Raw genomic sequence first — 23,701 nt, 5'->3', positions numbered from 1 at the left:
TGTTTTGTATTATGTCAGCATCATGCTGACAGGCAATTTGCACAGCCATGACTCTGGCATATACATGGAGATGGTTGGGAGACAGGACTTCATTACACGTTGCATGATTTCACAGCGGGTAGTTACAGGGGGAGATCAGCTGTAATACTGACAGCTGATCCCCTGCTCTGCTGCCGCAGAAGGGTGGCAGAGCATTCTGATATGTACGCTGTTAAAAGGTGTATGTATCGGAATAAAGCCCAATAGTTACTGCCGTTTATTGGCGGTCACTAAAGGGTTAAAGGGGTATTCTCATATCAAGTAATCTAGTTATAGATGTAGGTCTCGTCAAATTTTATCATAAATACATTTATTTAGCAAGCTTGCCTCCTTCTCCTGACATGCTGTTCTCTTCCTCCCATTGTTGACAGGTTGTCGTGTAGGTTACAGACCACCCCTCTGCTCCAAAAGCAGTGGTCTGGCTGAGATATATAATATATATATATATATATACACACACACACACACACACTCACTATCTCACTACATGCAGGGCCGTACTATCCACTAGGTACCCGTGGTCCGGTACCTAGGGCAGCACCTTGCAGGGGGGGCAGCACCAGGGAGCAGGGGGAAGGAAAAAACTTTTAAAATTTTTTATTTTACTTTAGTCTCCCTTTCAAACTTGCCAGTAAATCTGGTCTATTTTTGAGGGGGGGGGGGGATGTATAATGGTATTGGTATCATGATGCTAATTGGTGAGTGAAGATGGGGCGTCTTCAGGTTTAGTGACTAGGGCATCAGCAGCTGGTAATAAAGGCCCTTACTATATGTCTACATTATATCTATATATACACCACCCGGTCCACCGTAACTAGAACACAATGGTGGTCTGTAACCTAGACAACAAGCTGTCAACAATGGGAGACAAGTTTGCTAAATGGATGTAGTTGCAAAAAATATATAACATGACAAGCCCTAAAAGTTTAATTATGTTGAGATGAGAATATCCCTTTATGCACATGGCTATGTTACTGTTCAAACACCAAGTTAAATAGAATGGCTTTATACATAGTCTTTGCCATCTTCCATTTGATACTTTATTGCAGGCATAGCCTTAATATAATGTGCATAATATTTTACATTGTATGGGATGTTGAAGGGATTTATAAAATATGTATGTCTTGGCGACATGATAAATAAATCTGACCCTATATGTGTAAATAAATATATTGTTCTGATGATGTAACTATTAATGGCAAGTTGCATGTAAAAGAAGGTGGCATGGAGCCAAATATGTAGCAATGTTTATAATGATCTGAACACATGCTGAGTATCAAATGAATCCTAGGGCTTCAATAACTTTGCTTTATTAAATGAAATTAAAAAGGTTACCCCCCCCCCCAAAAAAAAAAAGTCAGTCGTATTAATGTACATATAAATGCTCATAGATTGTATGAATGTATGCCATAAGTAGCACTGGACAAAGTGCACAGAGAACAAATCTTGCACATCTACCTATTAAGTTCTAACGTGAATTAAGGTTCTTAAGGTGAATTTTACCCTTTGCATTGCATCGTGTGATGTGCTAGTTCAGGAACATGGCCGCCCATTAGTTCTGCTGGGTCTTTTTTTGTTAAATTTTAGTCACTGCAGTTTTTGATGCATCCTTTTTAGCCAAAGCCAGAAGTGGATCCACCAGGAAGTCAAAGCCCTTCTATTACAGTTCTGTAAAACCCAGCTTCTGACTATGGCCCAAAAAGATGATTACAAAATGACATTACAAAATATAAACCTTAAATTACAATGAATAAAAATGCAATCTATTAATAACACCGAAAGGAATGAAAAAAAAAAAAAAAAAACAACCAGCAATCACAAGGACAGAGGATGACCACCTAATGGATCAGAGATTAACTAAGCCTAAAAAAAGAAATTGTTTATGTCCATTTAACATGATTTCCAGATTACACAATACTGTGCACTGAATGCCAGAGAGGTCAGTGCTCCCGTTCTTTCTTTAGCAATATCTTATACCCTGTAGTGTACCTCCTATCCACTTTCACATACAGCAGAACTAACTTTACAGCAGTCAAACTTGACTGAAAATAAACTTTTACCAAAAGTAAGACCCTTCTTCCAGTCTTCAGATAGGAGGTCTGGACATAGGAATTAGTCTATAAGACATCCCACTGTATATGGCCTGATTTAGAGTCAGTACTAAGCAATGCATTAGAACCCCAGCCCCATAACATTACAGAAACTTCATACCCGTGCAATACTAATCATCTGCTGCTCCGAGTCCCTTTGAATGATGACTTTTTTGGCTGCAATGGATATGATAAATGGAAACTGACAGAAGGAAAACCTATAATGAAAGAATAAATATGAACCTTGTTAATAGATTGGAAGGAACAAGAACATACAAGGAAGAATGTTATTATCCAAAGATGATGACAATGATAATAATAATAATAATAATAATAATAATAATAATAATAATAATAATAAAGGAAATAATATAAGGGCAAATTAGATGGACCAGGTGGTCTTTTTCTGCTGACAATCTTCTATGTTTCTATGTTACAGTTAGTTTAGTAAGATTTCTGTACAGTGTATGTATTCTGCAAAACCAAGATAAAGTAGTCTTGCAATAAGAGGATATGACACTTTAGAATATTATATATATATATATATATATATATATATATATATATATATATATATATATACACACATACACATACATACACTTATGTGTACTAGTACTTGGCCTGTGGTGACATTGCATAACATATAGAGACCATGTTTTGCTTTCTAGAACCTGCACTATATTGCATTAGTTTTTAGAGTGTTCCTAACATATATGCTAAAGTTTTTGTCCCTTTACAATAAGAGCCTGACCTGTACACACAGCACTGTAGTAAAGGTACAATACAATCTTTGTGTATGTATCCACATTTCTGATGATGCAGAAGAGAAGCCAAAATCCCAGACTCCAAGATACACTAATTCCTTATGTGGAGAACACCAACCATTCCTAATGTACTAACTGGAGCGAAGAAAATTGGGATTGTGAAACTTAATAGAGTTTTGTCTTCTCTTGATTACCTGCTTTATTTTCTTAAAGACAACATGGCATGTAGGAGTAAAGACATAGTTAGTCATATGTTGGGGGTATCCACGTCATGTCTGGGTGTACATCTGGAGTATACTTTAGAATGCCGTAAAACTTACAACCTGCCTATGGTGTAACCAAATGTTGTTCACTTTTGACCACATGTAGCCTGTGTTTGGCCAGTTCACGTTTTATTAAAGAGGCACAGTCACATTTTTTTTAAAGAAATAAACAAGGGTTGTTATTGCAAGCAGTTTTTTAATATACTCTATTTTTCTATGTTTGAACCAACTTTATACATATGGCCACTAGGTGTCTCCCTTCACTGTGCATGTGTACTGCTGCTGTGCGTCCACATTCAGTAGCATAGAATTCTGGGGTATGCTAGCATTGTATGGCCAGCTCTCCTGTCACACAGTAGCAAAACCTCTGTAACCACACAGTGACATTATACTGACTGAAATGTTGTGTAACAAAGAGCATTGTCTCCTGGTAAGCATGCATAGCTGATAATATAATTAGCAAAAGTTAATGATATAATTAGTCTAAGTTATGGTGCGTTTACACAGAGAGATTTATCTTACAGATTTTGGAAGCCAAAGCCAGGAATGGATCTGAAAACAGGAGAAATCTCAGTCTTTCCTTTATGACCTGATCCATCTTTATAGTCTGTTCCTGGCTTTGGCTTCAAAAATCTGTCAAGATAAATCTTTCTGTGTAAACGCACCATTACTTGCCCTCGTTGATATACAACCTGCATGATGAACAGGTGTCTCTCCTTGCATGAATGTGCAAAGGACTGGGACTTCCTGTATTGAATCTCTTTTTTTTTTTTTTTTAACAAAGACCAAATATCAGCACATTGGGAGCATGGACCACAGTTTGGCCGCATGTATAGCATGGATTTAAACATAGAACAAAACCAAAGAAAAGCAAAACAGGTATACGGGGGCTGGACATCCAGTACCAATAATCTTTACTGTAATTACAAAGAGACTACACCAAACAAAAACTCATTCATGTTCAAGTTTTTTTGTGACCAATCCGCTTTAAAGGATGATGATGCCTTTTCTAAGGTATTCTGACTATATACCCTCAGCATTGGGATGCCTCCTTACATTTATGTTACTACAATAGGTCTTTCCTGCTACATGCTGTGTTGTCTTTAAGAAAATAAAGCAGGTAATCAGAAGAAGACAAAACTGTACTAAGTAACATAATCAGCAATTTTCTTAGCTCCAGTTACGGCCTTAAGAACGGTTGTCCTTCTCCGTATAAGGAGTTTGGCTGCTTTTCTGCATCTTCAAATGTCGGAACAATGGGCAGAACAGTCAGAGCCATTGCCATCACTTACATCACTTACAATACTTGTCCTGATTAGATGGAAAGGACATCAAATTGTTCATAGAAAAGACCCAACAGAAAAGCAGATCAAATATCAGAAAGTTTAGAAAAATATCTAAATATACTTTTTTTTTTTTTGTTTTTACAAGTCTGCCAAAAACGTACTAATAAGTACAATGAGACTGGATTAGTATATAAAGCTTTTTACTATCTACCTTCCTAGTAGAATCCTTTTACTCAGCAATAAAAGTAGTCACGTCAGTGCAGGTGATCTGAATGCATTTTACCTATACTAAAAATGATTGTGCAACTACATGACAAGTCTGCAACATATCTGCGATAGTGCCTGTGGTGTGGTTACCAGAGGATGGGCTGATGGGTGACATCCTCCTTTATGTGAACTAGACAGGGTGCCAGTATAACAAACACTCTGTTGTGATGGTGCCAGTACTAACACATGCAGGCACAATAGAGACCCAAAGAAAATGCTACTGGGCTATGTTGCAAAAATAGGGGCCTACAGATATATTAGATGTCTGCACCAAAATCTTCTAGTATCCTGTATATGCTTTGAGACCATAGTACAGGTGCAGTATTCTGATTGACAAGAGTATACTATACAATGAGACCTTGTTCAATGAACAACAACATCTTAAGAAAATGTTCTTTACTGATATATATGCTAAGAGTTTTCTTGTGTATAACATACTGAATATACTGCCTTGTCTTCACATTAAAACAAACCTATGTGGTTCACATAATAATCCATATAGTGTAACAGAACAGCCATTGTTTGTCACACTCTGCCACCATGTGGCCAGTACAGTGCTCTACACTTTTATAAAAGGTTATTGAACTCGTTTTGGATTCCAACTAAACCAGGGAACATAAAGAGTCATTATTTCTTACAAAAACACTGCGGCAGGGAAGTAGTCCCATGGCTGTGCCATCCATCCTTCTGGAGGAAAGCTACTTGCCATGAAACTAACAACAAACCTTTGTGTCCCTGCCACCATCCTCATCTAAGTAAAAGCAAAGATCGAAAATGCCAGTGGCCCATTCTAGGCAAAAGCCCAAACATATTTCTACGTGCAAAATGGAGTGTGAATGCTCGGTCCAGTGGGGTGTGATTAGGAGTTTAATAACCAGTTGGGCCCCTCAAGCCTTGGTACCTGAAGCTATCAGGGAGCAGGAATTGGGAGGAAAAATTAAATACACTTATACTCACCTCTTCTGTCACTTCCAGTGCACCACTGTCCCAGTCACATAAGGAAGTGCCCTGGTGACATAACCAGTGGCGCTGCGACCGGGCCGCTACCAAGGAGGGGCCCGCGAGGCCCCACTTGCCACTGTACTGCTCCCCTTCAACTCCCTCTTGTGACCGCAAGCAATGTTTTGCTTGCGATCACAAGAGGCGGGCTGGGACGGGCCCCCGGCTGTCTTGCGGCTCCCCAGGGAGCTCTGTGTGCACCGGTGGGGAGTACTTCCGTCGGAGGGAGCATTGCGTGAAAAAAAAAAAAACAGGCCCCCGCGAAGCTCCGCCCCCTCCACGGTAAGCCCCCCCGCTGTGGGAAGCCCGCCAGCGCGTGTGACTAAGGGACTAGAGAAATTCAGGTGAGTATAGATTTTTTTGTTTTAAAGGGGATGATGAGGGGTGGTGTAGTGGTATGATGATGGAACAAGAGGATGATGGGGGTGTAGTGGTATGATGATTATGATGGAACAAGAGGATGATGAGGGGTGTAGTGGTATTATAATGATGATGGAACAAGAGTATGATGGGGGTGTAGTGGTATGATGATGAAGGAACAAGAGGATGATGAGGGGTGTAGTGGTATGAAGGAACAAGAGGATGATGAGGGTGTAGTGGTATGATGATGATGGAACAAGAGGATGATGAGGGGTGAAGTGGTATGATGATGATGGAACAAGAGGATGATGGGGGGTGTAGTGGTATGATGGTGGAACAAGAGGATGATGGGGGTGTAGTGGTATGATGATGAAGGAACAAGAGGATGATGGGGGTGTAGTGGTATAATGATGGAATAAGAGGATGATGAGGATGTAGTGGTATGATGATGGAACAAGAGGATGATGAGGGGTGTAGTGGTATGATGATGGAACAAAAGGATGATGGGGGTGTAGTGGTATGATGATGAAGGAACAAGAGGATGATGAGGGGTGTAGTGGTATGATGATGAAGGAACAAGAGGATGATGAGGGGTGTAGTGGTATGATGATGTAGGAGGATGTAGGGGTAGTAGTATTATGATAGAGGTGGTTGTAGTATGATGATGGAGGGGCAGGAGGATGAAAGGGGTAGTAGTATGATGATGGAGGGGCAGGAGGAGGGAACAACATGGGGGGAATCTGTAAGGGGCATAAAATGGGGGGCCATCTATATGGGGGATAACATGGGGGGCATCTATAATAGGGACAACACAGGGGGCCATCTATAAGGGAAAAACATTGGGGGGGCCATCTATAAGGTTGACTACACGGGGGGTGTATACAATAGGGGGACATGTACTATAAGGGGGATCACATAGTGTCAGGGCTACCTACTAAATGAGGGTGTAAAGGGGCCAATACAGATGTGTAGTGTGTAGAGAGATGAGGATGGTGCCAGAGCGAGGAGCCTAATATCTTTCTCTGGCAGATTCCGAGGATTCGTGGTTCGGAGAAGTTCTCATAATGGCCCAGGGCAGATGGAGAAGATGAAGACGTCCCCTGTGAGTCACTTGATATAACTGCACTGTAATATATATGGTGTATAGAGTGTGTGTACAGTGTGTCCACCTCTATATGACTGTATGAAGTGATATTGGTCTATGTACAGAGGATTTTATTCAGTAGCAGTGGTGATGTTAGTCAGTATGTGGTAGTGTTAATCAGTAGCAGCGGTGGTGTTAGTCAGTATGTGGTGTTATAAGTCAGTATGTGGTAAGGAGGGGCCCAAGTTGACCTCTTGCACCAGGGCCCAAGAGACATTAGCTACGCCCCTGGACATAACTGTACACTCTGACCAATTACTGGCTCTTACAATCACATGGACAGCCTAGGATTGGTCACTAGAGTTTTTCCAATGGGAAGTTTGGAGCAGTGGTGGCACAAAAGGGATGGGAGGGGTAAGTATAAGTGGTTCACCGTATCCATGTTTCTGTAGAACATTCTTCTTTGCACTGTAACATTCAGGTGTGAGAAAATCTTGGTAACATTCTTCCCCCTTTCCTATGAAACAACTTTAAGAAACTAAGAGAAAGTTCTCCTTTTCTATTCCTTGTTCTTTGTTATTATAAATAAATAGTAAGAAACCACTACTATTACTGACCTGTAATGTTCAGTGACCACTAATACTGACCTGTGAGTGTTTCCATAAAACTGCCAGGTTTGATAGTCTTCCATGAGATCAATATGATCCAATGTAGAATTATAGAAGTCAGTGTAAGGAATCAATGGCGGGTTACAGAGCAGGTTTGCAGCATCTGCCGGGGGGAGTCAGTAAAGCATTAGGAGATGTGATGGAATGAAAACATATACCAGTATGAGTATGCCTAATACTTGTAGGACTTCAGTCTACATCCTCTCTGGTACTGCACATGAATTGACAGCTTGTGCTATAACAAGGCACTGTTCACTTTAGCATACTTTGTAGCTGATCAATTTTATTGATTTTAAGAAAGGTGAAGAAAAAAAACAAAGGTACACATATTGGAAGCAAAATGCATAGTTGTAGACAAAAACATTTTTGTTCCTTATCATTAGTATGAAAAATTGTTCTGCAGTATAAATCTAATAACAGAATGAAAGAAAGCAGGTAAGAAAGGAAACCAGCTATCTCTTCCAGTCCTGTAGCAGTGCATTAAGCGGGTGCACCACTGTTCTGTCTGCAAAGGGAACTTGGGATCACTGTTCTATTTATTAGTAGGGATCCTGGTTGGGAGACCCTCAGTGATCATAAATGTATCACTTATGTGATAAATGCTGATAGTGGGCTAATCCCTTTAACTGTGAAGAAACACTATTTGAGACCACCAACAAACCAGTTCAATGTCAAAAGTGGAGTTAACTGCTATCATACCTGAAATGTCAGATTTTTATTCTATATAAAGGGGTATTCCACCCAAGAGCTAAAAATGAAATGCTCCCAAACCTAGCTGGCCTTACTCACCAAGTTCCCCATAGTTAATCTGAGCCATGTCCCATTTTTCTAGCTGCCACTGTTCCTATGTTACACGTTTTTTTTTAAAAACGATCTATATCCAAGATGGCCCTGGCCGAGAAACTACATCTCCCAGCATGCACTGCACCTCAGAGACAACTGCCAAGAATCTACCTCATCTTGTAGTATCTGCCCATCGCTGGCTCAATCTACTTTTGATTTACACTGTAAGGGTACAAACACACACAGCAAATACGCAGCAGATACGCAGCAGATCTGCAGCAGATTTGATACTGTGTTCAGTTATTTAGATCTAATCTGCTGCATATTGCAGCAGTAAATACGCAGCGTATAAGCGGTGTGTGTTTGTACCCTAAGCAAAATATCTATCCATCTATCTATGCATTAACATAGATAGATTAGAAAGACAGAGATATATGAAACAACTGTGTTTCCTTTCCCCTATACTAGGAATGGGGAATCTTTGGCCCTCCAGCTGTTGCAAAACTACAATTCCCATCATGCCTGGACAGCCAAACAACGTCTAGCATGTAAACTTACTTAGTAATGCTAACACTTTGGTCGCAGATGGAATCCACCATGTACATTTTGCAATAGGTGGAAACTCTTCAGGCTTTGCAGGAAAGAGGCGCAAGGAGATAAATTGTAGCAGCCGGTCCACTAGTTGTTTGAACCGCTTCTGTGACATCCTGATCAATGGAAAATATGACAAGTAAAATGTAACTTTTATTTATCAAGCAACATAAAAAGTGAAGTGAAGCATACAGTATAGATTATAATACAATAGGATGCAATGTCTGCAAACACATTCACCAACAGGCAACGAAAGTGTTATAAATAACTCAGTCATCCTACATTGCTGCATAGAAAAAGAAGCGGTATATGGTGCCAGGTGAAATCAATGGACTATTGTTTTCAATGGTTTGTGGCAGTGAACTCACACCTCTGCAGAGATAACAAAGCCTTGCACAACATGCACTTAGAACAACGGATGTCCATTGTTTTCAATAGATGATGAGGATCCTACAGAGGAATAATGACTACACATATTATATCTGCCAATAAAAAGTTTAGGCTCTGGTCACATCAGTGTTGGAGGCTCCCTTAGTCAATTGCGTATGGTGGGCACCACTGGTGTCCATCACAACATAAATCTACCACTACCAATATTTTAAATTTTCTATATTAAAGGGGTTAATCCAGGTAACAAAAACAATATTCTAAACGATCCCGCATTTCCAATACTACCATATGTCTAATATAGATGTATAACCTATCTTGCACCCTTTCTCAGGACATGTGATCTCCTCTCTGGGGGCCGGGTTAGTGGTCTATTAACTTGGTAACTTGACCACCAGGAGAAATTACCTGCATCATCTCCATGCACCTGTGCTGCTTCCATAGACTTACATGTGTCCCTGAGCCTAGGTTTCTGTAATATGAAAAGGAAAGCAGTGGACAGGAAAGAAAGCTAAGGGGGCTAGTAATCCCTATATATAAAGACTATTCATTGTGAATGCATTATCCGTCCTGGTTATATAAAGAACACACCCAGTTGCACAAATATGGGTTAAGAGTTTTAATTTTTATTCCCTGGAAATAAATAATTGAGGTTCCTGCATGCTAAGACATAAAGGATATAAGAAAATGACAAAGAATAACCTCTATTTGCTAAAATCATAATGCCCCTTTAATTTAAATAAGACTTGGAACAGAATTAAATCTAACCTCATTTACTCATCCGTCATGGAAAAAATTAATCTGACCAGAAATGTCACAGTCTTTCTTATAAAATGGAAACGTTGAAAGGTAGAAAATACCAATTTCATGGCTGTGAATAGCTGACTTGTCCTCCTTGCTCTACTCCATTTCATCATTTATTAGATGTTGTTTTCTATAAAATTATTATTTTATTTTTTTTTGCAGATAAGAACAAGCCTTACTTTTTGAACCAGTGAATCAATAGGCTCTGGTCGGCATCGGACAGGGTGGCGATCTGTCTGAGTAGATGAGCATAGATGACATACGTGGAGGTAATGCTAAATTGTGGATTCTAAAAGATGGAAAATAAGAATAAAAAAGAAGATCTTGATTTTAAAATGAGAAACAGTGTCAAGCAAGAGTACTTGGTGGTATTACCTGTGTCAGGATAAAGTAGGCTCTAACATCATCTTTAGTTCTTGGTCTAAGAACATAAAAACAAAAAGTCAACTAAAACCAGATGATAAATACAAATGCCAGAAATGAGTTCAGCCACTCCAAACAGATGTCATGTGGGCAAAAAACATCTGACCACTTAAAGGGGTCAATTTCATGAACCTCTTGAGCAATCAAAGTCACTATTTATATCATTCTTTTGAGCCCGGGTTATAGGGAATGTGTTAGGAAACGTCACCCGTATGACAAACCCGATATAGTACATCTCTCTTGACCTTCTTTAGTAACATGGAATTTGATACATATTTAAATTTTCCAACCTATTTCCAATACCCAGCAAAGGAAGGCGGTCTATATACCACATTATACTTTTTTTTTTATTAGCTCAGTGCTCTAGAATGTTCCAAAGTCTTACAGACAATGAATGGAGTGCAGATTACAAGGCATGGAGCACTTAGCAGTTGAACCCCCACCGATCAGCATGTCATCCCCCATCCTGCAGAAAGGGATAACATGCTGAGATAATAACACCTCTTTAAAAAGGAATCTGTCACGAGTTTTATGCTGCCTTAAATTAGGACACCATACACTACTGACAGAAATGCTGAACAGAACGGTGTATTACTTACTTCATTCTGGTCAGCCATTCTCCTGTTATGTTTCCTGACGCACAATTCCCTTTGTCTTCAGCTGGTGATTGACAGCTGTCAGTCTATACACAATATATATACACAAAGTATAGAGAAATATCTGACAATCAGCGGCCGGTGGGCAGAGGGAGCTGGTGCTCATGAATATCAGGGACTATGGAGCACATGCACATGAAGATGACTAGTGTGCGGTGCTCAGAGTCCTCATTATTCAGGAGGATCTCTACGAATCAGCTGTAAGTGATACATCATTCTGTTCAGCTTCTCTGTCACTACCCAGAGATAGGACAGCATAAACCTGCTCATAGAGTCTCTTTAAGGTGGACGTTTCCTTGAAAAAGTATTACAAAAAATATTCTTCAGCATAATATACTCAAAATAGGTATAGTTTAAGACTGATCTTACCCTTTCCATTCCCTTAACAGACTGTTAATTATTCCTTTCAGTACTGTTTTCTGGATATCTTGAGTCTGAAAAATATAAAGATGGTTTAAATTGTCACTGTTGTTATAGAAAAAAACTTTTGACATGTCAAAGAGATAGCACCAGTACCCAGTGTGAAACCCAACATTGTACAATTACGTCAGACCACGACCACACTATACTGTCATTTACAGGAATAACTGATCACTAGTCATTGTAAAAAATGATTATTGTGCACAGTGCTGCACTACAATTATTTTTTCGTTGAACTTTACGCTTCAAATGGTTAATAATTTTACACTTTTATCTCTTAAACTCCTCACCTTATCCATGAGTCAAGTCACTGCCAGATAGTTTTACAACCTGCAAGTTTCTCCCTGATAGCAGTGGTTGAGACTACATATAGGAAATCAGCAGCACAAGCAAGACAATATCTCTAAAGTGAGAATGCAGATCGCATCCACCAGGCTAAAGGAATTGTTCAGTGAAGTATTATTATATCAAGCTCAGAGTTTTATGGTATTCTAGCATTGAACCATTACAGTACAGCTCTATCCATTAGATCCTCACATAGTGTTACTCATCTGCCCTGGGCATACAGGCACTTCTGATACTTACAGTAGTTATTAAGGCATCATAAACAGCGTTCAGAAACTTGGTATTGATTCTGGAATCTTCTAGAGTATTTAGAGAGGCACTCGCATCTCTCTGCAAACAAAACACAATAGCATTGAGAGATAAATGTCATACTGCAATATTTTGCTTACTATTGTTATAAAGTATTTAGAAAGTTTTCCGTACACTTAGGGGCTCCACACACAGGTGTATGAAGAATATATTTTTGTATCCGTATTACAGAAGCTGTGGTCAGGCCAGGATTTATGTCTGTAATGTGGACACAAAAACGTGGCCGTAATATACCAATGTGCATTGCTGCTTCTATATGTAATAGCTAACAATGGTAACACTCAGGCCCTACAGATTTGGAGCCTGATCTTCCAGGCTCATAAACAAACCAGCAAAACATCCATGAAGAGAAGGAAGACGGGTGTCGTGACTTGTAGCAAATTTGATGGCAGACATAGGGACTCTGTAATGGCAGCCATTAGTGACACTCGGATTTAGAGACACGTATAGTTGATCAGCTGAGCAGAATGGAAAGGACTTCAAGTGTAGCTCACAGACTTATATTTCCAAGTATTTTACTTATAGAGCTTTTTAAATCAAAGCGTTTTTGTGTTCCTGTATTCTTTATCACACTGGAGACCCTTTACATACCAGTCTAGAATAATCTTTCTAAACCCTTATTCAGCATGCTAAGAAAGGCTTGCACAGAATGTTATAGATTACCTTGAATGCAGCATTTAACTCCAGGAATGAATCAAATGTGGTTAAATAGAAATCGTGCACAGCTTTCCATTCCCCTGTGGATTTTGCTTTGTCCAAGTCGATCCTGTAAAAGCACAATATACACCAGAATAAGTATGGGGTAATTATAAATTATTCTTTAATTCTCCATTGTTCTGATAAGAAATAAAATAACTCCTTCGGTTATTAGGCATCCTAGAGGAATATTTAATACAATATACTGGCAATTCAGAAGAGGTTCTACTAGGAATTGTAAAAGAATTGTAAAAGAATCTGCTTTATCCAGCACTGATTTTAATAATACATTATAAAAAAGAAGATTGCAAGCAGTTCCCTGAAACATCAGAACGGTACCTACAGTACACAGCTGTAGATGAGCCAGAGACAAAGTTGTTCAATGATTGCAGCAGCCTTTAAAACCTGTTGTTGCATCTTCCTTGCTGTTCAGATTGTTAAAGCTTAAAGGAGAAGTCCAGTCGTCTGGAAAATCCAGCAGCTGGCGGGGGAAATTTGATAACAAGTATGACCTTACCTCTCCCCGTGCCTGCGGTGAGCGGCGGGATCGGCCTCAGGGCCCCTGCCAGGCTCTGGGATCTCCAGCACTGAACATGCCATGTCATCTCCAGTCACTGATTGACTGAGCGGCCAGTCCATCAGTCGGGACAGACAATATCCCCACCATTACACCTCGGGGGGGGGGGGGGAATGCCTTGCAGCTGGGGTCCCGAGTGCAGTCCCACCACTCACGGGAGAAGTTTGTACTTGTTATCAAATTCCCCCTGCCGCTCCAGGATTTTTAAAACAGTCATACTTCTCTATGGTCACTAATCCTTTAACCAACTTTGCATAAAATTAACAGTACAATTTAAAAGGTCCAGCAGACGACGAGCAAGAAAAAGCTGATTCAGCCGATTGGATCTTTTGTGTGACACAAAAAAAATCATCATTATTGGCCATACATCTCTCTGTGGGGTCAGCTGCAGGTAGCTGCTGTAACCTGCCAGTGTTGGAGTGGGCTCAGCTCCTGAGCCCGGCGATACATGCTTTCCCACCTGTATTTATATGTCACACGTCAAGATAGAGTTATATAAAATATTTTTTTGTGTGATATCTGTGATACCCATATTAGTTAGTAAAAAAGCTGGGAAACCAAGACTATTCTGCAAGAGAGTATGTCCCTAAACATACGTAGAAATTTGTTAGAAAGCGAGAAAGCAGAATCGTTCCGAGCATGTTCTGTTTAATTCTAAGCTGGCATAGGGAACAAATGTCTTCATTTCCTTAGAAAGATAAAAGTAGCAACACAATTACTGCTATTTTCAGCAGTCTTTTTCTCTAACATCACAGCCACTGACCTCTCTTTTCACCCAATTCTTTCTTTTTTTTTTTTAACTTCTTGTTTATTGTCCTTTTTGATTCGTTAATAGGTTAGCTATTAGAACATAGCATGATACTTTGAACAATTCGGAAATGCAGCTGGTGCCCTGCTGATGCCCCCTACTGGCCAAGCAGTGCAGACACAGTCAGACCACCGACCACAGGTTACCAGGATACCTCCATGTGACCAAATATTACAAATGCCTGTTAGACATACAGTAAGTATTGACCAATATTAATACATGAATGTTCACATATTTTGTCTATGGTTAGCACTTTAAGGTTAAAAATAAAAAGTCGAACTGAGAATGGAACCGCTGCACATCCCATCTATGGCTGATACTAATGCCGCTAGGCCTATATTAAAAATCAACACCAGAGTGTCTGTATATGAATTGATCAAGCCATATTGCCCCGTGTACCACCGCGCAGGTCCTCTGGTCCACACGGGTCCCTACGCTAACTCCACACCGTGTCGGTCAGCGACCGCCAACCCAGCAAAGCGTGCACGTGCAGGGAAGGGAGGCCATGGAACGGCCCTGCAACCCCAATGTCACAGGACCAGACCCAAAAAGCCCCACCAAAACCCAGCCAGCACCACCGGCGGGGAAGGCTGCCCCCAAACGACACAAGTATGGATATGGTATTACACTTACCATTGCTGCTCTCCCAGAATGGGGAAGACATAGGGTCCAGACATGTGAGCACAGGCATATCCTGCTAATTTTGGTCATGTGGGTCTTATAAAGGAGTGCTAGCTGTTCAGAGAGGGAGAACTGTAAAACACGAACTGGAGAGAATGGAACCGCTGCACATCCCATCTATGGCTGATACTAATGCCGCTAGGCCTATATTAAAAATCAACACCAGAGTGTCTGTATATAAAAATAAAAAGTTCCATTTGAAGACAAATATTATAAGCATCACATGAGCAACACCCAGAGAGCAATGGGGATTAACAACACAGGCTTTCTACTGGAAAACTTCTGCACAGAAGTGGAAGTTTAGAGGATTTCATCCTACGCAATGCATGGATGAAATCCACTGATATAGGCACATACAGGTGTTACTACGGATTTGTGGCAAATTTGGACCTGACCTCTGCTACTCTACTATACATATAACTATACTATACATATAACAATATACACACTGTTATTTCCAGGAGGATCTAAAATGTTACATACCTTATCATGATGCCACTTAGTAGGTTAGTACACCCAACTTTAGCCAGGGATCGGTCACTTAAAGGAAATGCAGCGTATTAGAGGGAAGCCATCTTGCTCAAGCGGTTTAGAACAGCATTAAGAGATATGCTTCCCAGCAAGCCCAATGGACATAGTCAATAACAGACAGCAGCTGTCCCATTGACATGAACAGGAAACATTACTGGGCATTTTTGAGACCTTTGAAGAGATCATCACACAGGGAGGAGGAGGCTGAGCTGCTATTGTCTTTTTATCTGCCAGTGTCATCTTTCAAAGTACTGCTTTACAGGTCACTTAATAGCAACCTCCTTCTTATCACAGAAAGTCTTGGTTTTAGGCTTAGCAGAAAGAATGAAAATGTCAAGATTTCAGGATTATTTGATAAAAAAAAAAAAAAAAAAAAAAAGATCATATAATGGAAAATTAGAAAAGAATTACTAAAAATTCTTAAAAACAGGTCATCCTCCCATGACACATTCGCTTTAGAGCATTTTTTAAAGTGACTTTGCTTCAAGAAGGGATCTAACCTCTTGTGACCACTTTGTACATATAAAATTACGTACATCAAAAGGTGGTCATCCATAGAGCAATACAAGCATAATACTATAATATTACATTATAATATTTTATCTTTTCTTTTAGATCTTTTTTGGAAAATTCTTGGCGTGAAGCTGGAGACATAAAAAACGCAGAGAGACTAAATGATAAAATACAATAAAAGGTATATACAAAGAGGAAAATGTTCAAGAATTCTGGCACATTGTAGACAGCAGATAATTTTAACGTCTGCAGATAGTTGAAATCCCCGAAACTATTGCAAGTAATAAGCTGTTACATGGGGAAGGAGCAAGGCTAAATTGTGACTCTTATTCTATTTAAGTCTATTGACATTTTAGAAAAGTGACCCACAAAGTATGAAATTATACCATCCAGGAGCAACTGTTCTGAATGATAATAGGGTTTACCAGATGCAGGTATACTTTTTACTTAATAATAACGTACAGTGTGCAGCTCTGCAGACATTTAGATGTTGGCAAGTAGTGAAATGTTTGAGCATTAAACAACTTAGAAGTTTGTGTTATGTAATCCTGTTAAGACTTTTTTTTAAAAAAAGTATTGAACATGAATTATTAGGAATTATTAGGAGGCTGCCGGCAGGTACCAAGGACCCATAATTGCTCCAATAGAAAAAAATGAGGCTTGATGTAGACTGGGTTACTTTGCTAGAAAATGAAGAGCCACTTACCCAAGCGTCTGGAGTAAAGTGCCTTAAGTTGAAACGTTATGTAACAAGATAAGTGACCAAATGGTTTTATTATGTAACAGAAGTTACAGTTGACTGACTGCTCATATAAGGCTTTCTCCGAGAGGAGGAATCCAGACAAAGCCCCTATGGAACTTGGTAAATACTCTGCTAAAATACACTAAAAACAGACGCTGTTGTATGCCATGCAGCAAAATGTTTCCCATTGACTTACATTAACAAAAAATAATAATAATTCCATATTTTGTTTTTGCTAATTGTACACCAAAGTGGATGCGCATGGTCATTTCTCGAAACAATCGCCCACTAAAGTCATGGGAGAGAGAACTAGGGCACACTTTTTCTGACTCCGATTGGTCTCTCACCTTCCAATACATTCTTGAATTCCTCAAGTGTAGCTCACATCAGTCAGCAATTACAACGGTGCTTAGGTGGTACTATCGACCAGTCCGTTTAGCAATAATCTATCCTGATTCTTCAGATCGTTGTTTTGAGAAGAGTACTAACATCCATACATTATGGTCATGCCCCGCCATCAAGGCTTTTTGGCTACAACGTAAAGACCTGCTACAGAAACTGTTACCTTTTTCAGTGGATTGGTCCCCACGAATGGTCCTGTTGTTCATTGGTCTGAAGTCTGTCCCCTACGAGTTTAGATCTTTCTGCTGTAAATTTTCGATCAGTGCCAAAATAGTTTTAGCTAGACATTGGAAATTTCTCTCCCCGCCTGATATCACTGAGGTGATTACATCACTAAATAACACTTATATGTTTGAACGTATCATAACCTTAGGGTCATTTAGATACGCTAAATTTGTGGGCTCCTCAGACTAATTCCTCACACTGTTCAACTCCTTCACGGTAATAATTTTCACTTCTGATATTACGGTTTATATTACTATCCGCACAACCGCACACTAGCACTACTGCTTTATGTACTAGTTCATCAGTTCATATCCTTAATTGTGGTTGTACAACCTAGTTATTCAAGTGGATCCTTTACCTTTGACGTCTGTACGTATGCAGGACGACCCCAGCTAATGTTTCCCCTTGGGATCCTTGTTCACTATCAGATGATAATCAAGTCTTATGGCAAACAGATCACTGATCTAAGGGAGACCACATTAAACACTAGAAAACACTATCAGCTGTCGGCTAAAGCATTCAATACAGTGAAATCCTAGGTGCATTGCTTCCTGGGAAATACAAATATGCAAAAATGAGCCCATGGAGCCTCATTTAAGAGTCTTAAAACACAGGACTAGCCAGATATCCCTCAGTGAAGGACCCAGCCAAGGTGTGGATCCTGAAGGGAAACCACCAAAACCACCATATAAGTCAATGTAATGACAAGGGAAAAACCAAGGCCAGGTATCTATCCAAAGACAGCTGTTTCGGGGTGTTGCTCCTCATCAGTGTGGAGCAGGATTCTGGCTGGGTGGGAGCAAAGCCTGGAAGAGCCGTAAGAGAAAAAATCACTGATCTCAGAGAGACCAGTCAAAGATAACACTATCAGCTGCCAGCTAAAGCGCTCAATACAGTGAAATCCAAAAAAGAGCCGAACAGTCCCGAAACACAGGACTAGCCAGATGTCATCAAGTCTAGGACTTTTCATGGACTCTTATCTTTGTACTTGTGCTGCCGGTCTTCCTATTGTTGTTTATGACTACTGTAATGTATAACTACTTTCTTGTTACCATAAACAATCTTTAATAAAAACTATTAAACAGAAAAATGCACAAATGTTAAGATTTAAGCAGCTCTGATCCTTACCACTGCCCATTATATCAGCTTCTAGCACAATAAATGCTATTCACCTGGTCCAGTGGTATTAATTAGGGATGGTCCAAACAGAGTTCGGTTCGGCAATGATTCCTGCTGTCTGCCCGCTCCGTAGGCTGTATCCCAGTTTTCCAGGCGGTCCTCCCGCTGTATCCACCCGCTGCACGGAGCGGGCAGACAGCGGGAATCTGATGCCGAGTGTTCGGGTTCCTACGAACCCGAACCTCGGCAGTTTCGGACCATCCCTAGTATTAATCCTAATACAGAATAGCATATATGTAATTCTGTGTCGTATGTAAAACCTCTGATACTGGCTGTTTTATTCCATGTTCATCAGCAACTGAGGTATCTGAGGTGTTTGACAGAGGGCGAAGCTTACTAATATCAACCCATTGGGGGCCCTGATGGCTTATTACCATTACCCAACAAATTGACCTAGATTTGCCATCAGCATAGGCATACATATTAAGCACACTATTTATTTAGAAGAAAGGCTGAAGTCTAAAAGAAAAAGAAAGTGTCAGAGAGTGGAGAATGTCTTAAAAAGTAGATGAATATGTAGTCTAGTTTCACTGTGCAACAGGTTGAAGCGACAAGTAACAGACAGTGCCAAGTTGCTGAAAAGACCCGAGACTGGTAATGTTAATGATGCAACCAAGTTCAGAACTGCGGAGTCCTGTCTACCAATATCTACTCAGCGACCTGTCACCTTAGAATAACTAACAGTAGGTTCCAGCAAAAGGGAGCTGCTTTCAATTCTGCAACATTCACACCGGGAAGCAGACCTCTTCTAGAAGGATCTGAGAGGCTGGAAATAAAAGAATCCAATTCAGCTGCTTCTCAACCTGCAGCCAACCATAGAAGCCAGACAGCAGGCCTGTGCAGAGCAGACGTCAGCAAGACAGGAAATCCAGGCAGATTGAGTGTCTCCATTCTCAGACCGATATGCATAATAAAGACCTTCAGTCCTGCACCGTATGCATGGAGGACTATGAGATCAGAGAGCAAGCCAATATATTCTGCCAAGTTCCCATACTGTCCATCTGCTTTGTATTGCACACTGGATCTGGACAAATCCCTTCTGTCCCCTGTGCCATGTTCACGGATTTCAAAGAAAAAGGAGGATGTAATGACGCATGTACTTTTTCTCCAAAAATAAGTCTTATATTATTTATGTGTAGTTCTTCCTTCATACTGTATACATCCCCCTCTGTAAGTAGGCCCCATACTGTATACCTTGCCCCCCAGTCTGTACTCCCATATTCAGTGTACCCTTCTTTGCTTATCACACAGTGTCAGGGATCTGATCAGCTGACTTTAACTAGGGCTTATTTTTACAGCAGGACTCTATTCCAAAAAGCTTGCAAAAAGACGCAAGGTCCTAATTTCGAGGTTAGTCTTGTTTTCGCAGAAATGCAGTATTACTACAGGAACACCAATAATACAGACCTTATAATAAAAGATCCCCCAAGGGAACTGGTAAGCTATTCACCTAGGATAATTTATATTAAGAGTTCATTACATACAGGATTTGCTGCAGATTTATTTATTTATTATGGGTGGGTTCACACAACTGAGTCGCAACGAATTTCACGCTGCAAGTTCACAGCAAAATCCGCTGTGATTTCCCTGTCAATATCAACAGCATTACAATTGTCATCCCGTGGCGAGTATGTAAAAGCTAGCCCCCTTAACCTGTCCACGCTCCGACTTGCTTTGGGGGCTACCGGCGTCTGAACGTCCCGCTCAGCCAATCAGTGCGCTGCCCTGCCTCAGCCACTGATTGGCTGAGCTGAACATCCAGACGCCGGTAGCCCCAAAGCAAGCTGGAGCATGTACCCAGTAATGTATGTACTGGGCCGTGGGGGCTAAGGGGGCTGCCTTCTACATACTCACAGCGAGATTTCCGCTGCGAGTCGGTACGTGTGAACCCACCCTTAATGTGTCCCATAATTTGGAGCCACATTTTGGCAGATTTTAACAGTGTGGCACCGTAGCCCATGCCACCTTTACCCGAGATCATTTCACCTTTTCAGCCTTGTTAAAAAAGTGTCTCTAAAGTGTCTAAAAAGCATAATAAATGTAAAGAAATCTCAAGTGTGACACATTTTAGACAGAATTGTGATGCAGACACATTACTACATCTGGCCGCCACAGCTGAACTACAGGTATCAGCTTTTGATGGCTCTTCTGTGGAGACTTGGATATTGCTTGGCCCACTAACATCAATGGGCTCAAGGACCCTACATTGGCTTTCTGTTTTGAACAGATCCTCATGATTAGCCTTTATGTTCCACCGGATGTGCCGATGACAAATTATATATATGTCTGCAATACACTGAACTATGCTTCTTCTTCCCTCATATATAACTTTCTTTTGCACCTATTTCTGAAGGCTCCTAGGATCTTGTGTAATACGTAGGCAGATAGACATCTTAGAGGGGAGCCCTGGCTCAGAAGAAAGAAGAGATTGCCATTCTGTATTTATCCCCATGGTATGAGATATTAAAAAAAAGGTGGCCTAATAGTAGTAAGTCTACCTCCAAGTATATTAGAAAGCTGAAGAAATATTTATCATACAACAATTAAAGATTATAATTAAGTATAAACTAATTTGTGTTTTTTCTGTAGTAAAATGAATCTGGTACTATCTGCCATAAGAACGCACATATACTTTACAGTCCCTAGGTGGCATCACCGCTTTATTTTTGATTCCATTATACAGCAGATATGTAGTGTTTCAATATGTAGAGGAAATGAGGGTATTTGGTAGTCTTTGATAGAGGGATACAGTGGCATATAATATCCATAGGGTCATATTGTAAAAAGAAAAAAAAATGCATACTATGTGACAATTTTTTCTTAGTTGTTTTGGTTGGCCCACTGAATAGCAAATGGTGTCCACTGCACAAAAAATATATATATATTGGGGGAGATTTATCACTGTGTAAAGTGAAACTGGCTCAGTTGCCCCTAGCAACCAATCAGATTCCACCTTTCATTCCTCACAGACTCTTTGGAAAATGGAAGGTGGAATCTGATTGGTTGCCAGAGGCAACTAAGACAATTCTACTTTACACCATGTTTGATAAATCTCCCCCAAAATAAATAAATTATATATATATATATATATATATATATATATATATATATATATATATATATATAATTCATTGATTGAAAGGAAAATTTAACATGTAACTTTTGTCTTTTTTGTATAAAATAACAAAAACTTATATTCAATGAAATATATTCTACCTTACGCAGCCATCACCATCTTACTATATGCAGAAAAGATCCTAATTGTTTAAAGTTCATAAATCACAAAGTTTATAATCACTCTGATTTTATTGCACTGTGTTATTGCTTCTTTCTTATATTTTACTAATATTGCACTTTTTTCTTGGCATATATTGCACTAATTTTTTATAGTTCTTTTAGTATTTTGTCCCAATTACTTCTTTGTGTGAAAACAGTCTAAGGGTACAAACCCACTTGACGTTTTTGCTGCGTGAATCAGTCTTAAAAATAAGCAGGCAAAACGCAGGTTGGCTTTATACAATTGTTCTGCGTTAAAATACGCAATTGCGTATTTTTGAAGTGTGAAGCTACATGCGTTTTTCACACAGGTTGTTAACAACTGATGCTTTGCTAACAACAAGCTTCACGCTTCAAAAATACGCAGTTGCGTATTTTAACACAGAACAATCGTATAAAGCCAACCTGCGTTTTGCCTGCTTATGTTTAAGACTGATTCACGCAGCAAATACGTCAAGTGGGTTTGTACCCTTAAGTGAGCAGTCAGACTATGCGGTTTTCAAATGTCACAATCAATATTAAAAACTGAAGATTTTTACTTCCCTCTCTTCTGTAATGAATGTTGAAAGTCCTTCAGATAACGTTTATTTGTCCCGACGCGTTTCCTGTACCATTCATCCTCCAGGGCCATAGGGTAGAGCTCACATTCTTTTCTGGGACAATGAACCGGTTATCCCTCTGCCCGGCTCTGGTGATGGCCCGATGTTCAAGCACTGGAGGCGGGCCGAGCCGCCCCCAGTGGGAGGGAATTTCCTCCCCAGTATGACGCGGCTCCCTTAGAATGAATGGAGCCGGGTCATACAGGGGAGGGAATTCCCTCCCACTGGGGGTGGGCTGGCCTGCCTCCAGTGCTTGAGCATTGGGCGGTTTCGGTGCATAGACCGGCGCCGTGCACGGGAACTGTCCTGTGGGAACTTGGGCTGAGGTGGATGGTAAAGCTCAGCCCAGGCTCCCAGCGCCGATCACACTGCTGCTATCTCCAAACTGTGACAATGAGCAGCACTTTCCTGGGCTCCTGATCGGCTGTCAGCTGAGCGGCCATGGAGGGGGCAGGCTGGGCGGGCGGAGGGGGTCGCTAAGGGCCACCCACTATGCATAAGCATAAACAAACATTTTTTGGTTCAAAATATTTTTTTTTCTATTTTTCTCCTCTAAAATCAGGGGTGTGTCTTAACATCAGGTGCGTCTTATAAAGTGAAAAATATGGTAAGTCTATGGAGCGTATCTCTTTTTTTTTTTTCTTACACAGAGAAAGAAGTGGACATGCTGCAGCGTGGTCCTCTTCCTGCTCGTTCTCCCAATTGGTACAGGTCTGAACACTCAGATCCAGACTGATCAAAACTTTTTACATCAAAAGTTTTTCAAAACGACAGTGACACTAACTAGGCACCTCAGAGGTGATCAAGTCATGGATGGTGTGAAAAATCTTCAGTAATCACACCTCTCTGGGCGTCATTCTCTCTTCAGGAGCCCACTGCCATATTTTTCAAGTGGTCAGACCAGTGGACCAGCTTCTGGTTAACGATGGTG

General features: G+C 40.4%; 1 protein-coding gene and 1 long non-coding RNA gene across 2 annotated transcripts in view; one reads left to right on the top strand and one right to left on the bottom strand.

The window, feature by feature from the left end:
* Nucleotides 1-23,701, bottom strand: part of HECTD2 (HECT domain E3 ubiquitin protein ligase 2) — an 84,735-nt gene that overhangs the window by 14,879 nt on the left and 46,155 nt on the right. Inside the window, exons 4-11 of the mRNA XM_069980375.1 lie at nt 13,205-13,307; nt 12,473-12,562; nt 11,837-11,901; nt 10,764-10,809; nt 10,568-10,677; nt 9,165-9,313; nt 7,803-7,926; nt 2,251-2,347 (exon numbers count right to left, since the gene is read on the bottom strand). Coding sequence (XP_069836476.1) covers nt 2,251-2,347; nt 7,803-7,926; nt 9,165-9,313; nt 10,568-10,677; nt 10,764-10,809; nt 11,837-11,901; nt 12,473-12,562; nt 13,205-13,307 — 784 coding nt within the window. The remainder of the gene's footprint in view (nt 1-2,250; nt 2,348-7,802; nt 7,927-9,164; nt 9,314-10,567; nt 10,678-10,763; nt 10,810-11,836; nt 11,902-12,472; nt 12,563-13,204; nt 13,308-23,701) is intronic.
* LOC138799348 (uncharacterized) lies at nt 6,945-18,739 on the top strand. The gene is made up of 3 exons (XR_011364244.1): nt 6,945-7,173; nt 10,551-10,657; nt 16,450-18,739. It is a non-coding gene; the product is annotated as an uncharacterized lncRNA (long non-coding RNA).

Source organism: Dendropsophus ebraccatus, chromosome 8, assembly GCF_027789765.1.
Source record: "Dendropsophus ebraccatus isolate aDenEbr1 chromosome 8, aDenEbr1.pat, whole genome shotgun sequence".
NCBI classification, from domain to species: Eukaryota; Metazoa; Chordata; class Amphibia; order Anura; family Hylidae; genus Dendropsophus; species Dendropsophus ebraccatus.
This window is presented reverse-complemented; position numbering and strand designations above follow the sequence as displayed.